General features: G+C 41.4%; 1 protein-coding gene across 1 annotated transcript in view; it reads right to left on the bottom strand.

Moving 5' to 3' along the window:
• Positions 1-17,527, bottom strand: part of LOC311226583 (venom phosphodiesterase 1) — a gene marked incomplete at its 5' end in the record, with an annotated part of 135,561 nt that overhangs the window by 115,632 nt on the left and 2,402 nt on the right. Inside the window, 1 exon segment of the mRNA XM_084312003.1 lies at positions 3,601-3,735. Coding sequence (XP_084168129.1) covers positions 3,601-3,735 — 135 coding nt within the window.

Genomic DNA, 17,527 nt, shown 5'->3' on the forward strand with positions numbered 1-17,527 from the left:
TTCAAGAGTTAACCGGAGAGTTAACCGGAGAAGCAAACTGGCGCTATGTTGATACAAAACACAACCCAGCGGACGTCATCACCCCGGGGAATGTCCCTAGATGACTTAACCCGTCATAACATCTACAGTGACGGACCAGCATTCCTCAAGCTCCCGGGAGGAGATTGGCCCACGCCCACCCCGAGGGAAGCAAGTGACCAGGAGGCTGAGAATAAGAAACCCATGTTCTGTGGATTGAGCACTGTTGTCTCCGCAGACCCCAACATAGACGATTGCATTACCATAGAGAGTGCGCAGCAACGGACATTCCTGCGGCACCACCCAGAGATTAAGTCCCCCGCTGATATGTCAGCAGCTGACTACGAGGAAGCAGAACTGCTTCTACTGCAACGAGCCCAGAGAGACTCGTTCCCCGATGAACTAGACTGTCTACAGGGAGGAAAGCCCGTCCCATCAGACAGCAGATTGATTCATCTGGCCCCCGAGAGTGACACACATACCCTCATCAGAGTGGGTGGTCGCCTGCGGAGAGCCCCCAATTTACCGGATGACATTAAGTACCCGATTGTATTGAACAGCCGACACAAGGTCACAGAGCTGATTATAAAGAAATACGACGAGGATGTACACCACGCAGGAGCAGAGAGAGTCTTCGCGGAAATCAGACGTCGTTACTGGATACTTCAAGGAAGAGAGGCGGTGCGACGCTTCCAGCGAACCTGTCTAGACTGCCGAAAGTGGCGCGCGCAGCCCAGCATACCACGGATGGCTGACCTACCTCCATGTCGCCTCCGACTCGGCGACAAGCCATTCCACTCAACAGGCATGGACTGTTTTGGCCCGCTGCACATAAAGAAAGGAAGAGGCACCGAGAAGCGGTGGGGTATTGTATTCAAATGCATGACCACCAGAGCGATACATATCGAGCTCCTTCCGACCATGAGCGCAGACTCATTCCTTATGGCCTTCCGAAGATTCACATCACGGAAAGGAAAACCGTCTACATTATTGTCCGATCACGGGACAAACTTCAAAGGCGGAGAAAGAGAGCTGAGGGAGAGCTTCCAAGCTATGGGCCCAGAACTTAAGACCCACCTCGCTCCAGCCCAGATTGACTTCCAATTCAACCCCCCAAACGCACCCCACTTCGGTGGAACTTGGGAACGAGAAGTACGTTCTATAAAGACAGCCCTGTACGCAGTACTTGGGGCCCAGACTGTGGCGGAAGAAGTCCTAATGACAGTCCTCACGGAGATTGAGGGAGTATTGAACTCAAAGCCCCTCGGTTACGTCTCCAGTGATGTAGCAGATGTCGACCCAGTCACCCCCAACACCCTCCTGATGGGGCGGCTAGATCCCGCGTTACCCCAGACAATGTACCGGCCTGAAGAAGCGAACGGCCGACGAATGTGGAGGTACAGCCAAGTATTAGCCGACAAGTTTTGGAGCAGTTTTCTACTGCACTACCTACCGTCTCTACAGACCCGCCAGAAGTGGGTAAAAGAGAGAGACAATTTGACGGAAGGAAGAGTCGTCATGATTATTGACCAGTCACTACCCAGAGCTATGTGGCCGGCTGGCCGCGTAAGCAAAGTGATCACCGGTGCCGATGGCAAGGTCCGAGCAGCTGAAGTACTCGTCCAGGGGCGCATTTACACCCGTCCTGTGGCGAGGCTCATAGAACTACCCCGACTCCCAGACACAATCGATGATGACCATGACCCTATGACTTTGTGAGTTGACTGACCCTTACAGCGAACCCTTGAGTGGTAGACAGTGCGGTTAATCTGTCTCTGCTTAACTAATTGGGTTGGGACCAATTAGGGGGCGGCTGTTCTGAAGGATCAGATTAAACCGAATATATATATTTATTATATATATATATTTAATTGTATTTGTATATCCCCTGATATCCCTTGTATATTCCTTGTACAATATGCATTGAATATCCCTTCTAGTCTACTGAACATCCCATAATAGTCTCCATTCTACCATTGGACGAGACCTTGGTGCCAGGTCGCCATACCCCTCAGACCAGGTTCAATCGTACCGCTCAACATGTATGGACAAGTCCTAGTTCCGCGTAGGAATATGTCTACCGCACCACTAATGGTACTATTTGTTCATAGTGCGTATATATACTGCGCTATTAAAGTAGAGCTTTCTTTTAGTCCAGTTCCTTACCCTCCAACAGAGTGACAGACACAAAAAGCCTCCCCGCGAACCACGTGTGGGCAGTAAGGCCAATTCGGCCCAGTATCGGCATTGAGACATCGTGTATATTAATATTTGAATAGTCATATTTGGCACTATATCGTCGAGTTGGACGTATTCTATTAAGCTAATAATAGTCTATTCATATGTAGTGCCTCGTGCGGTAAGAGTTCTATAGTAATCAGCACCCCCATCGTTTCGGGCATCAGCTGGACGCTTATCCAGGGTGGTTGACCCCACGTGAAGCTGCACCCGAGGAGCTCCAGGCCAAAGAGCGAGTGGACCTGTATATTGGATTATTCTACCGACGACGGCTAGCCTTCCCCGGCTTGGATTATGCTTTGAGTACTTTGATTATTCTATGGATAAAGGCCAACACTGCGGTGTGTTGGAAATACCCCCCCCGGAGAGGACGACAGGTGAGAAGACGCTCTACACGACGAGGTCGCCTCACGTCTCTCCATCGTGGACCGGAGGACGCCGGTCACAGAGAGTCCAACTGCTTTCATCTGTGGATCGAGGATCGCTGGGCACGGGGTCGCACGACTGTGGGCTCTCCCAGGATACCCTCGGCCAGACGGGATACAGCCAGACTCTACCCCCCCCCCTCCAGCTGTCCTACAAGCAGTCGGAACCTTCCCCTAGTGTATCCAGCTATATAATCATTCAAGTATCATTGCTATTGTTCCCTAAATATTCCAGGTTGTATATTTGCTTCCTGCGCAATCAGAGATTGGACATTCGATATTGATCTACCTACGAATACTCATTTGCCATAAAAGTGCATACTATTTCAAATCATAAATGTAATTAAGTGATCGTTGTACATACTTTTTGCTATGTATTATTATTAAACGCAGACTTTCGACTTGGTACATTTGTGTTGGATCCGTTTCATCAGGTGGGAGTGTTTATCATAATTATTTATACCTAGTACTGGGTGGCCAGAGTCTAAAGTACAAGAGGTAGTGGTAGTAAGTATCATATCTAACAATACAGTCAGGGAATTGTACCCCTCAGTTACAATAATAATAATAATAATAATAATAATAATAATAATAATAATAAAATAATAATAATAATAATAATACATTTTTTTGGTGGCGCCTTTCAGGACACCCAAGGTCACCTTACAGATCATAGACAAAATAAGAAGAAAATTTCAAAACACAAAGCAGTTAAAAGTCAAGGTTAACAATAAAACAAGCAACAGGAAGTATAAAAACAGTGAATTTAAAATAACTAAACAAACAAACAGCAGGGGGTATAGGACAGTGACAGAGGTTACAGTGAATGATAACCTCGGCTATTCCCACTATTCCCTCAGCTATTCCCACAAGCTGTGCCACAAACAAGGGGTTAAAGGTCAGAAAAGAGGTATCTCACTGGGTAGGAGGCAGATGTCGTGGTAGTCGTAGCAACAATTGTCGCTGGTGATGCACTGAGCATCACACCGGCAGCCTGGCGTCTCCTCGCCGAAGGGCTCGTAACACCGGCTCCTACACGACGTGTGTGGGACCACTTGAGCCGTCAGGACACAGGGGAGACACAGCGGAGACACACTTGTTTATTAATCATTCATCATTAATTATCATTCATGCTTTCAATGTTGTAGGATCGGTAGCAATAGTTATTGTGGAATGTATAAACAGCCACAGGTCTGGAACACAGTAGGACAAGGAGACGTTTTGAATTTTATCCTTCATTCGTCCGTCTACTGTTCATTACGGTTCATGTTTTCTGTCATTCATCATCAGTAGCAATAATTACTGAGGAATTAGTAGACTATTAATTTGTTCATTTGTTTGTTCATTCATTCATTCATTCATTCATTCATTCATTCATTCATTCATTCATTCATTCATTCATTCACTTGCTGTATGTATTTCTATAATTTATGGTCAGTAACAATAAACATTATGGAATGTGTGTGGAACCACTGGAAAAAAGCAAGGAGACACCTATATTTATTCAACATTCCATCCATTGCAGAGCTGAGGACTTGAGACTCGGGACTCAAGTCTGACTCAAGTCACAAACGTAGACTTGCCTGGTGCTGTAAGACATGACATACTTGGCTGCTCACTCAGACTCAGACTAGTCGCAACAGTGCAAAATTGGTGAATTAGAAGATACAAAGTATACTGTAAAATAAGGCAGAATAAGGTAATCAGAAAATTATCTAGAAAAGTGCTAGACTAAGACACCCAAGATGTAGCACTGAACGGTACAGGAAGTCCTTCATTCCGACAGCCATCAGACTTTATAATGCATCACTGTGCCTCACTGCATCACTGAGCACAGGGTGGACTTTTACTTTTACTTTTGGATTTGGTGCCAATGAGGAGTAGTTCAGTTTTGTCACTGTTTAGTTTGAGGAGGTTATGGGTCAGGCAGGTTTTTATTGCAAATAAGCATGACTCGATGTGACTGAGGTTAGGGTTATTATGTTAGGGTTATTAGGTTAGGGTTATTAGTAGGGATGTCCGATATCGGCAGTAAAACATTTTTTTTTTTTTTTTTTTTTTACATTTATTTAACCTTTATTTACCCAGGCAAGCAAGTAAGAACCAATTCTTATTTTATTTATTGTCAAAAGTATGCATGTTGGTTTAATTCAACAACAAGAGATATGTAATGTTAATTGTTACTTTTTTAATGATCATATTTTGCACAGATAATGCTTACATTTAGAAAGCCTTTTGAATACATCCAGTGAAATTATTAGTTACCTGAAATTATTCCGTTTTTTTGGGGGGAAACCCTGCATATATCGGTATCGGTTGATATCGGTATCGGTATCGGAAATTAAGAGTTGGACAATATCGGAATATCGGTATCGGTAAAAAAGCCAATATCGAGCATCCCTAGTTATTAGGTTAGGGCTATTAGGTTAGGGTTATTAGGTTAGGGTTATTAAGGTCAGTGTGTAAGTGCGGGGGCTCCAGGTCAGCTCCAGCACTTGTTAAACAGGGTGTTCCCCAGGGTTCGGTGCTAGGTCCGCTCCTTTTTATGATTTACCTCCTCCCACTCGGTGACATCATAAGGAAACACGGCCTCCACTTCCACTTCTATGCAGACGACACACAGCTCTACCTCCACACCAAACCCTCGGCCCCCCTTCCTCCCCCCTCCCTCACTGCCTGCCTCCAGGACATAAAAATATGGATGACCACCAATTTCCTCCAACTCAATAGTAAGAAAACCGAACTCATAGTTGTAGCCTCCCCAGCCCTCCTCCAAAAGATCGACCACCTTGTTCTCTCCGTGGATGGCTACTCCATCTGCCCCTCCACAGAGGTAAGGAACCTGGGCGTCATACTGGACTCCACCCTCTCATTTCACCCTCACGTCAAGTCTGTCACCAGATCCGCCTTCTTCCACCTCAGAACCATCTCCCGCCTCCGCCCCTCACTCTCCGACACCTCAGCGGAAACACTCATTCACGCCTTCATCACTTCCCGCCTCGACTACTGTAACGGAGTCCTTCTTGGTGCCTCCAAGAAGGTTCTGGATCGTTTACAGTACGTCCAAAACTCTGCTGCGAGGGTCCTCACGCGCACCAAACCCTGGCAGCACATCACCCCCACCCTGCAAAAACTCCACTGGCTCCCCATCAACTATCGAATCCCCTACAAGATCCTCCTCCTCACCTACAAATCCCTGCACGGGTTGGCCCCTTCCTACCTGACCAACCTACTCCACCCCTACACTCCAGCACGAGGCCTCCGATCCTCCAACTCCGACCTCCTCACCATCCCCCGCACCAGGCGTTCCACACTGGGAGACCGAGCTTTCGCTGCAGCAGCCCCCAGACTGTGGAACTCCCTCTCCCCCCTCATCCGAGGCTCTGACACCATCAACCTCTTCAAAACCAAGCTAAAAACCCACCTGTTCACACTTGCCTTCACGCAACACGGCCCCGCTCCCAAGTAGCCCACCCCTGACTCTTTTTAAGCCACAGATTCCGCTGTTTTGTTTTGTTTTGTTGTTTGTTTGTTTGTTTGTTAATTTTAACCACTTCATCCAATTGGACAGAACTTGCCTCCTTTTTTTTTAATTTATTTTTATCTCTTATCTTATTTGTTTTTTCTTGTTGTTACTATACACAGATCTTTTATGTATTTTATTATATATATTTTTTCAATTTTATTACTTACTTTTATTTTTTTTCCATCCTTTCCTTGTACAGTGTCCTTGAGTCTGAGAAAGGCGCTTCTCTCTTAAAATTCAATCTATTATTATTATTATTATTATTATTATTAGGTTACGGTTATTAGGTTAGGATTATTAGGTTAGGGTTATTAGGTTACGGTTATTAGGTTAGGATTATTAGGTTCGGGCTATTAGGTTAGGGTTATTAGGTTAGGGCTATTAGGTTAGGGTTATTAGGTTAGGGTTATTAGGTTAGGGCTATTAGGTTAGGGTTATTAGGTTACGGTTATTAGGTTAGGGTTATTAGGTTAGGGTTATTAGGTTACGGTTATTACTGTAGGTTAGGGTTATTAGGTTAGGGTTATTAGGTTCGGGCTATTAGGTTAGGGTTATTAGGTTAGGGTTATTAGGTTAGGGCTATTAGGTTAGGATTATTAGGTTAGGGTTATTAGGTTACGGTTATTAGGTTAGGGTTATTAGGTTATGGTTATTACTGTAGGTTAGGGTTATTAGGTTAGGGTTATTAGGTTATGGTTATTAGGTTAGGGTTATTAGGTTATGGTTATTACTGTAGGTTAGGGTTATTAGGTTACGTCTATTAGGTTAGGGTCAGTAGGTTGTCTTATCTTATCTTATTACTCCCCTCTCCCCCTCCCCCCCTTACACTAACCAAGCTCCTGACCTGATGGACTAGAGTCAGACTCTTCTGTGTGTTATGTTGTGTTGTGTCGTGTCGTGTTGTGCTGTATTTATGTATTTGGGTGGTTGACGTGACATGGCCTTTTTGGAGTCCTTAGTGTCAAAGATAAGATAAGATAAAGTAAATGATGAAAAAATATATGAGAACATTTTGTTATATTGCACAGAACATTTAGTATTATATGAATGCACAGAGCATTTTTGCGAATATTGTTCCAGTTATTAAAAAATGTCAGCCAAATGAGTAAAAGCTCATATGGTGTGACTGTCCCATGAACATTTTACAAAGTTTGATTTTGAATAAAAACAAGAAAATGTATGCATTTGTTATTTATTTAACTACATATTGACAACTCAGATGTCTATGTTAGTGTGATCTTCTAAAAGTCCAGGCATAATATTTTGAATGCTCCAGAAACAAAAAAGATGTTGTCCCAAAATTGGATATCATATGGTGTGACACAATTTTCATATTTTTCAACGGGCAATTGTTTGGAAACCTTTGGGGTGGAGGGGTCCTTCATCTTTTCAGGAAGTAGGACAACATCTCTGAAAAGTCATTACAAGGTTAGAAGGTGAGTTAGCCATCTTAGTTTTCTCAATATATAAGGTATATTTTGGCACTTCCACTTTTAGACCTTTCACACTGTCTTTTGGTGTGATGCATTTTACGCAAAAATGCCAAAAATAAGATAATTTTTAGTCAATACTAAACTTAAATCTATATTGCCATGTGCCAATGAGCATGTTGTTAGCATGCTAGCATATAACCCCAATGCACAATGGTGTGCTAAGTTCATGAGACATCATATGGTGTGGCAGGGTTTTCTCGTCACACCATATGATTCATGTGTCACACTATATGATATGAACTGCATTTAACTACATATATAATGCTATTTCATACATATTGTATAACTAATACCTACATATATAATGCTATTTCATACATATTTTATAACTAATACTTAAGTTGAATGAATATTTTGTCCTTTTAACACTTTGTCACTGTATTATAAACACGTTTTCTAAGGTATACCTACTTCCCTACTATTCCATTTCTCAAACTAAATCCATGTCTATCTACAAGATGTTGTAGTTGAAATATTTCCCTTTCACTTGTTTTTCAGTTTGAGACAGATTTCATAGAGGAATGGCAAGTACAGACAGAACAAGAGAATACAGGGAGAGCCTAAATGGAGATCCTGTAAGGAGAGAGGATGTCCTGAGAAGAAGACGAGAAAAGTAAATGTAACCATTAAACGTATAAAATATATTACTGTAGTTGTAAACTTGTACAACATGTGCTGTACACAGGTAGAAAAGCCCAGTATATCTAGAAATCTTATAGTGTAAACACGCGTGCGCGCGCACACACTTGGATGAAAAAGGTGAAGATTTGACATGGGGTCTGAGAAAACAGATTGCTACCAGCCAACTCAATTTGAGTTTGACCACAACACAACCCTGTGCCGAGTCAAGTAGCTCTCCTGCTGAGGTGCCACCTGACCCATCAAGCAAAGGTCCCGTCATCATTCAAGTTCAGTCAGATCTCATTGACAAAGAAGCATTTTGTATAAAAGTATTCTGTACTTCTGTATGACAAATATTAAAGAAACTTGAACTTGAAACTTGATGATGATGATGATGTATGTAAAGTATGTCGAGGGGCTATTTGTAATAGTGAAGTATGGAGAAAGGCCATATGTGGGGCAGATAATGGAAATAGATGAGGATGAGCTGAAGGTGGAGGCAGAATGCTTTTGTGTGGCCAAGGAGGCCCGACTGCATTTACTACCAGCAATGCAGTCGGTTTGCCATGCTTTCCAACTACGACTGGCTTCTGTTCAATCAGTACTGAGCCGGCAATACATAATTGAGGCTTGTTGTTCAGTCACTGTTAAACTAAATTGCCTTGAATTACAAAAGAAATAAATGTTCAATGATTTTTAGAATTGATAGGAAAATATTCAAATGAGACAGCACCTTGGAATTAATACAGTTGGACGATGTTTCTTCAGGTTCTTCAGATGTTCAGAACCCAAGTGCTATTAATGTCTTTTGTGAGACACTATTTTAAAACAGTTTTTCAAAATGATTCTACTAATGTTCGACTACATTTAATGTATGTCTTGAATAAAAAAATTAATTAAAAAGACATTTCAATGATTATTACAATTGAAGTAACGGTTGGACGATTAATTCATATGTTTCTTCAGTTGTTCAGAACCCAAGTGCTATATGATGTATTTTGTGACACACTGTTTATAACATTTTATAACAGTTTTTCTTAATTTGAACCCATGATATAATTCATGTTTTTGGTTGTTTGTTAAATTTATTAAATACATGTTTTTGCATTACGGGTTGTTGTGTGGTGTGATTCATCATATGGCGTGACGGCATATCATTTGGTGTGACTTTCAGAATTATGAAATTATGAAGGCTTTTTGGTAATAAATGTTAAAATCATCAATGGGACAGATAAATAACAGTGTCACCAAATATTTCTAGCATTTTGGTGTTTTTATAAGAAGGTTTGCCAAAATGAATTAGAAATACATAGTAAAATTTAGTGCAATCGTCTTACCATGAGTTTTGATTATGAAAAATTATGCAAAATGTAACTAATTTGCACAAGGAAATGCTAGAAATGTGTATAGTAGTGATGAGGAATGCTGATAAATAGACATACATAATTAAAATACACCCTTTTCAATTTTGTACAGAATAACCTTCATGTCATGACATCACATGACCATTGTACTCACTAGCACATTATACTAATGAAAAAAAATGTATTACACGAAAAAATCTACAATACCACACATATTTTTAGAAAGATAAGAGTCCGTAAAACAGAACTGAATGATTTCCATTACTCATATGCGATATATATATTTTTTTAAAACGTCTAAACGCCTAAAACGTCAACCACCCATTTATTGCTGGGAAGGGGGGGGGGGTAAAATAAATGTATCCATGTTCCTGTTTCATGTATATCCAGAGCTTTAACCACTCTGTACCAAACACGGATACCACCAACCTGATTGTGTGGCAATAAAAGTATCTTGTATCTTGTACGTTTTTATGGCTGTTGCTCCTGCTGTAAATACTGTACGTTCATAGTGGTGTAAGTTAAGTGGAAATGATCGCTCTGTCTGCACAGTTGACCCCTAACCACTCAGGAGCAGTGGGCCACAGACAGACCCAGGGACCAGCTCCAGTTATAAAGTTACAGTATATAGGCTAGGATACAAGTATTCTGCTATGGGGGGAAACATACAGTAGCACTAGACTAGAGCACCAGCATGTAATTTATCCAATCAGGTGCATTCCACGTAGGGGAATGGGAAGTAGGGAGGGGCATACATGTAAACAAGAACATTAATTCTGGACCCGCCAACATTTCTTTAATTATAAATTCATATAAATATATATTTTATATATATATATACATACAAATTTTATCTATAGCACCTTTAAATGTGGCATACTGTATACTGTAACACGCAACACTTTGATGAACATTGTTACTCAGCTGATAGAGTTATACCCTTCTTGCTGTCTTGTCGCACAGAACTTGTAAGTCGCTTTGGATAAAAGTGTCAGCTAAATGACTAAATGTAAATGTAAATGTATATTCACATAATTATGTTCTTCTGGAGTTAGTTTTTTAGATGGAAAATACACTATTTCGAAGGGGTTCACTTAAAAACGTGTTATCTCATGCGTGTTATGCACAGTGTCCAACGACCAGTTAACTTAAAGGTACAGTAGTGTAGTGGAAGCAAAGCTATTGGCTTACTGACCGAGTCCCACAGTCGGAGTTCTGGGAATCTGGGTCACTCAGAACCAGACCCGAACTTCAACCACGGGACTCGGTAAGTACGCTGATAGCTTTGCATCCACTACACTACTGGCAAGTATATTCCATACGGCGTAATGTCCAAGGATCCAAACTATCCCTTTAAGGTGGGAGGTTAAGGTAAGGGGTCAGTCTATACATGGGATGCCATGTCTACTGTACGTTCATAGAAAGTGTTAATTTCAGTGGTTCAGTTCAGTGGTAGGGGAGAACGGGGGACGTTGTCACACGGGTAGGTTGTCACATTCATTATATTTCACCACCAGAGGGTCCTGTCTCCCATATTTTGGTATTTAAATGTCCAGAATTGGGGTCAGAGTTCACCTACATTGTCATCTTTGGAGTGAAACAGCTGAACTTGAGGTGAGAGGACTTTTTGTGTTTTTCATGTCCATTTGTAAATATTCCGCTCCTCAGTATTTTTTACACAATTGGTTTATAATGAAACAATTATTACCCTTAAAAAGTGTGAAGGGATAGCTATAGTTTAGATTGTTGTTAGCTAGCTAACTAGTTGTTAGACATTCCAGTTGGGGTTGGTCGTCACATTTTCTTTGGGGTTGGTTGTCACATGTTGTGTAGGCTATTATTGTTAAGCCGATTTATTGTGTTCTTATTTTGTTATAGGATGGCCTAAAGATGTGTTTCCTGTTTATGTTCATGTTAAGATGCATTAAGTTATGTATTTGTCAACTTGTCAATGCAATTAAACTTTCAAATTTAGTTCTGCCTTCTTGTCTTCTTTTTAAGATTTTTCCCATTAACCCTTTGGGTGCCGTTAACGTAGAACTACGTTTCTGTCGCCCGACGGTTGAGTGCCGGAAACGTAGAACTACGTTTTTCTCACGTTATTTATTTTATTCGCTATTGCCATTCCTAATTCAGCGGGGCACCTTGTGCATGCTGTTCTGAGTGTGTCTGAGCTGGCAGACGGTCTTATACCGCCCTCTAATGCCTTTGGCCGCTATTGCACTCCATTAGAAACGTTGTAGTTTCTTCTACCGAGCTACGGCGTGGGGGCGGGTCCTAAACACTCCGGCAAAACACGCCCTTGGAGGGATGGCTTGGACAACTGACCCCGCCCGCCCGTTCATGTGTAATGCCCAATAACGTCGGAGACAGGATGGCTGTGGATAACTGGAATGGCGATTAGATAATTGGATTATTTTTTTTGCATTACATCAGAGACCAGGTATAAGGACTCTATATATCCAATCTTGCGTTGATCTGATATTTTTTTCTACCGCGATTGAAGCTGTCTGTGTGTGCTGTGTGTGGCTGTTTACTGTTGGCTGCGGTTGGGGGGGGGGCGAGCACCGCACTCCAGGGCCCATTTCATGTATGCACGAGGAGACAAAATAATGATAATCTAGCATTGATTTCAGGAGGATACGATAATCAGGCGAAAAATTACAAATGACAACGTGTTTAGTGGATTCCACTAAAGCGCTATGATCGCGTCTTTTTCCTGGAATTACTCAGAAGCACCCAAACTATATTCATATTCAAAACGGTATAAAACGGAAATGTACGGATGAAAAAATTATCAGTTGTTTGCACGTTGACTGGAAGCAACTCACTGACAATCGACGGTGTTATTAGACCCATAGCTATAATATAAAATATAGGTTTAGCTCTACAAACAAGGTGCACGTTTACATGGGGTTAATGGACGGCAAGGCCAGATGCACTTCCCGGAAGGGGCGTGGCACTCAATGTGTTAAAACACATGGTGACAACCAACCCCATAGGGTGTGACAACCATCCCCATGATGGGGTTGGTTGTCACAATGTGTCAGAGTGTCTTTGATAGGTGATTAACTCTTTGTTACAATACGTTGGAAAATGAGAGGGATACACATTTCAAGCCAACATCTTAAGCTTCAATTTAATGTAGGAATGACTATTGAAAGATGTTTTGATGATGAGCTATTCACACTAGAGTAAAAAGTGTGAAAACTATTCCCGTTCTCCCCTACTTAAGTGGAAATGATCCCTCTGCATTTGACCCCTAACCACTCAGGAGCAGTGGGCAGCACAGACAGACCGAGGGACCAGCTCCAGTTGTAAAGGGCAGGAGTTACAGTATATATATAGGATACAAGTCTTCTGCTATGGGGGTAAACATAGCACTAGATGTTGCACTAGTAGAGCACCAGCAAGAAATAGGTGAGTTTGACTCCAGTGTTTACAGCCAGGCCCGGACTGGCCATTGGGAGCACCGGGAGTTTTCCCGGGGGCCTGGCCTGCACAGATACATTTTTCTTTATAAAATGATTATTATTATTTAAAAAAAAATTGCAAAATTGACCAAATGTTTTCTTGCACCATGGGTGCAATGTAATGTCAGATACAAAATTAAATACTCCCACTTTTCTGATAAGAGTTGTTGTTAAGTCTGACTGACATTACAAAAAACAAAAAATCCATCGAAATCAGTGTTGGTGCTAATCATTGACCAGTTGGGGGTTTCTGTATGAATACTCGTGAAGCAAAGTTTCACTAGTAATAGACAGAATTTTTTTTTTAAATAAATTAAAAAACACATATTACATAAAACATATAGGGCCTATATATTTTTTTTTCTTTTTTTAGAAATGTTTTCCTCTGTGCAAAAAAAATGCCAGTGATGAGTTTCCAGCCTCACTGGGCAAGGACCAGGATTATAATAATCCAATCAAAATAGCTATTTGAGCTTCAAATACGTCATCTAAGACTGGCCCGTGACACTCAATCAGAGAAGACCTGCGTGACTGTGATGATGTCATCAACCAGTGATCTCCGGCTGCTGTAACAACACACTGCGGTGACATTTGAGAAAAGAAAAAGAGATTAGCCTAATATAATAATTAATTCATCTTTTGATCTTTATTGTTCAACTGTATTGTGCAATGTGCATCGTGTTTTTATATATTTTTTTATAGTGTGGTGACGGTCGCTAACGCTAGTTGTAGCCAGAACCTTTTGGTCAGCTAGCTACTAGTTTAGCAAACTCCTAGCTTAGCAGCAGGCTTCCTCTACTACTCGGCGACGCACATGGCTATTGTTTACACGTTCCATGGGATTAATGCACGTGTCTCGAGTCGGACTATTCAACGGAAGATGAGATCGGTCGAGATACCGTCTTTATGGGGGTAAGTGTCTTGACTTTAGAATGTCAATTTGTGTAACGTTACTTTACTGTAACCGAATTTAAACCGCATCATGATAACTCCTTACAAAAACTACACCGACCATGTCACTTTTCAAAAGGCATGAATGAATGAAGACTTTATTTAACAGATTGCAGAATGGGTACAATATACAGTACGGCTCAATACACACAATTGTTAAGGGGATGCAGACCAGAGAAAGACTTTTGTCTTGTTTACATCAGGGTCCCCCATTTTCAATTCATAGTGAAATGCTCTTGTGTTATTACGAGCCCCGCTACATTAACGTTAGCTATAGTTGGTAGCTAACGTTATATTGATAATGTTTCAGATAGCAAGGTGGAGAAGAGCTAGATAATAATATTAGGTTGATAATGGTGTCAGTGTTTCAGATAGCAAGGTGGAGAGCTGCTCTTTGTTGACTAGTAGAGCTTTGGTTGAGAGAGATTACAGTGCTGTCTCTTAAAACTCATAAACAAGTATTGAGCAAGACAAGTTAGTCTGTTGTGTTGTGCGTATTGTATGGGAGGGATATGATGACTGTGTGTATTGTAACTAGGAGGGATATGAGGAATGTGTGTATGTGGCACTATGAATTGAAAATGGGGGACCCTGATGTAAACAAGACAAACGTCTTTCTCTGGTCTGCATCCCCTTAACACTTTGAGCGCCACGCCTGGTTTTCCGTTTTACCGCTTGAATGCCACCATCGGCGCCAATGTTAACGTTAATATCGCCTAATCTATGTTTTAAATTATGGCTATGTGTCTAATCTGCCCATCGCATTATCAAAGACTATTTTCCAGTCAGTGCTGTGAAGGCAGATTGTTTTTTTATCGCGTCGTTTCCGTTTCAGAGCAGTTAGAAAAGCCCCCGTTTTGATATAAAAAACAGCTCATTCTGGAGCATTCTATGAAAATCGTCTTTTAGTGGAATATTCCACAACGTTGATATTCGTCGGCCTTTTTATGAATCGTTTTCAAATAAACGCTAGATGATCAATATTATACGTGCACGCAAGCACATTACGGCCGCGCACTGATAATCGCTCCGTTGATTTCCTCACAGACTTTTACAGTGAAACCGAAAGAAGACATTTCACAAAACAGCTTATAACTTCATCAAACTTACTCTGATTATCCTACCACTGATAACATAGAGTCCTTACCTGACATCAGATGGTATCCAACTGGTATATTCCAATTCCTGATCACCATTCGAAAAAATCGATAAGTGTATGGATCCAACGCGATACTGTAGAACTCCATGATCCGCGGAGATCTGAGGCTCCAGAATGAACTGTGGTAACCCCGGCTGGATCAGTGAACTGGAAAATGTGGAGTACCGGATTTTTTTCCTCATTCATTTTCATTGAGTCCATTCCAAAATCACTTATGTCATCTGGGAGACGACAGGGGGCGCTTTTTTCCACAGTGATCACCGGCGCAGCTCGGCTATACTCGGGTAGGCTCGGGTGATGCAATAATTTTTCAGATTGCAAAAAAAAATTCCGAGAAATCTCGTGAGTGGCATTCTACGTCACTATTAAAAACCAGAGAAATCTCGTGAGTGGCACTCAAAGTGTTAACACATTGACGACCAGCGTGTCGCGCTGATTTATAGGCCAGAGGACAGACCGTTGTCAACAAACCGATGTACTTTCTAACAACTATATATATATACTTTATAGTATTGCTATCTGTCCATTCTCATTGTCACTTGAGTGCATAAACCGTGCCTTCATAATGGCTTAAAGAAAATAAAAATCCATCGGTTGGTTGACATTTTATAGCGCTGTGAATATAAGGTTTATCGCGGTTTTCGCCTCGTCTTTTTTCTGGGAAGCTAGATATGAGGCTAAAAGCTAGTCACGTTATATCAAACGCCATTTCTGCTGTATATATACGAATGAAATAAAACAAACTGCGTAGCATCCGGACTATTACAGAGCATCTATGGATGAAATGGGGGCGGCGGGGAACGCATAGTGTTAACAATTGTGTGTATTGAGCCGTACTGTATTGTACCCATTCTGCAATCTGTTAAATAAAGTTTGCATTCATTCATTCATTCATTCATTCATTCATTCATTCATTCATTCATTCATTCATTCATTCATTCATTCATTCATTCATTCATTCATTCATTAATTCATTCATTCATTCATTCATTCATGTGTAGAAAGAAGAACTATAACATTCTCATTCTCAAAGACCACAGTCTTAAACACACGCACACACACACAAGATACATGGACTATTGTTATTGGGCACAAGCCGCACACATGGACCCTGCACTGCACCATAATACACTGATTATAGTATACTTGTTATTACACACACACACACACACACACACACACACACACACACACACACACACACACACACACACACACACACACACACACACACACACACACACACACACACACACACACACACACACACACACACACACACACACACACACACTCCCTGCACCTTAAGATTCATACACTTTCTTAAAAAATTAAGAAATAAACTTAACTTAACATTACATCACAATATGATCACATGTGGTAAATAAGCTTTGAGCTCTGGGACCTTTTCAATTTTCATGTAGTTTGCAGCATCCTAAATGTCTCTATTTCTGACTCTCTCTTTTTCTCTCCCCCCTCACCCCCCCCACCCCCCCCCCCCCACACACACACAAAGGCAGTACATGAAATACATATCACAGCTGCCCTGGTGGGATTACACACACCTCCTCTTCTCCTTGTTTTACCATTCTTTATGATCCTTGTGTTTTATTGATTGATTGATTGATTGATTGATTGAAAACTTTATTAACAGATTGCAGAATGGGTACAATACAGTACGGCTCAATACACAATTGTTAAGGGGATGCAGACCAGAGAAAGACTTTTGTCTTGTTTACATCCGGGTCCCCCATTTTCAATTCATCATGACATACACAACATACAGATATACAGTACTGTTACATCCAGACATTTATGACATACAAGATATACAAATATACAGTACCGTTTAAGAGACAGAGTTTCTAAAAAGAGAATATATACATTTGAGGGGGAAGAAACTGTACATTGGAGGGGGTTGGGTGCCGGGGGGTTTGGACATTTACCTGGGCCAGTTTTGGATTGCAGCCTCCCATAGGTGCTCTTTGAGAGCGGTTTTTAAGGTGGGTAGGGATTCACATTATTTTACGGCTGTGGGTAGGGCGTTCCACATTGTTGTGGCATAATTGCGAAACGTGTTTAGTCCCTTGTTTGAGCCGAATCTGGGTTGAACATGATTTGTGGAACTCCCTCTGGTGTTGTGGTCGTGGTATTCACTGACCTTTGGGAAGTATTTCGACATGCACATGGGTATCTTAGTGGTGTAGTGTATCTTGTAAACCAGGCCCATTGCAAGTTGTTGTACTCTGTCGTCTACTC

This window comes from Notolepis coatsorum (genome assembly GCF_963971535.1).
Source record: "Notolepis coatsorum genome assembly, chromosome: 4".
In the NCBI taxonomy this organism is placed as follows: Eukaryota; Metazoa; Chordata; class Actinopteri; order Aulopiformes; family Paralepididae; genus Notolepis; species Notolepis coatsorum.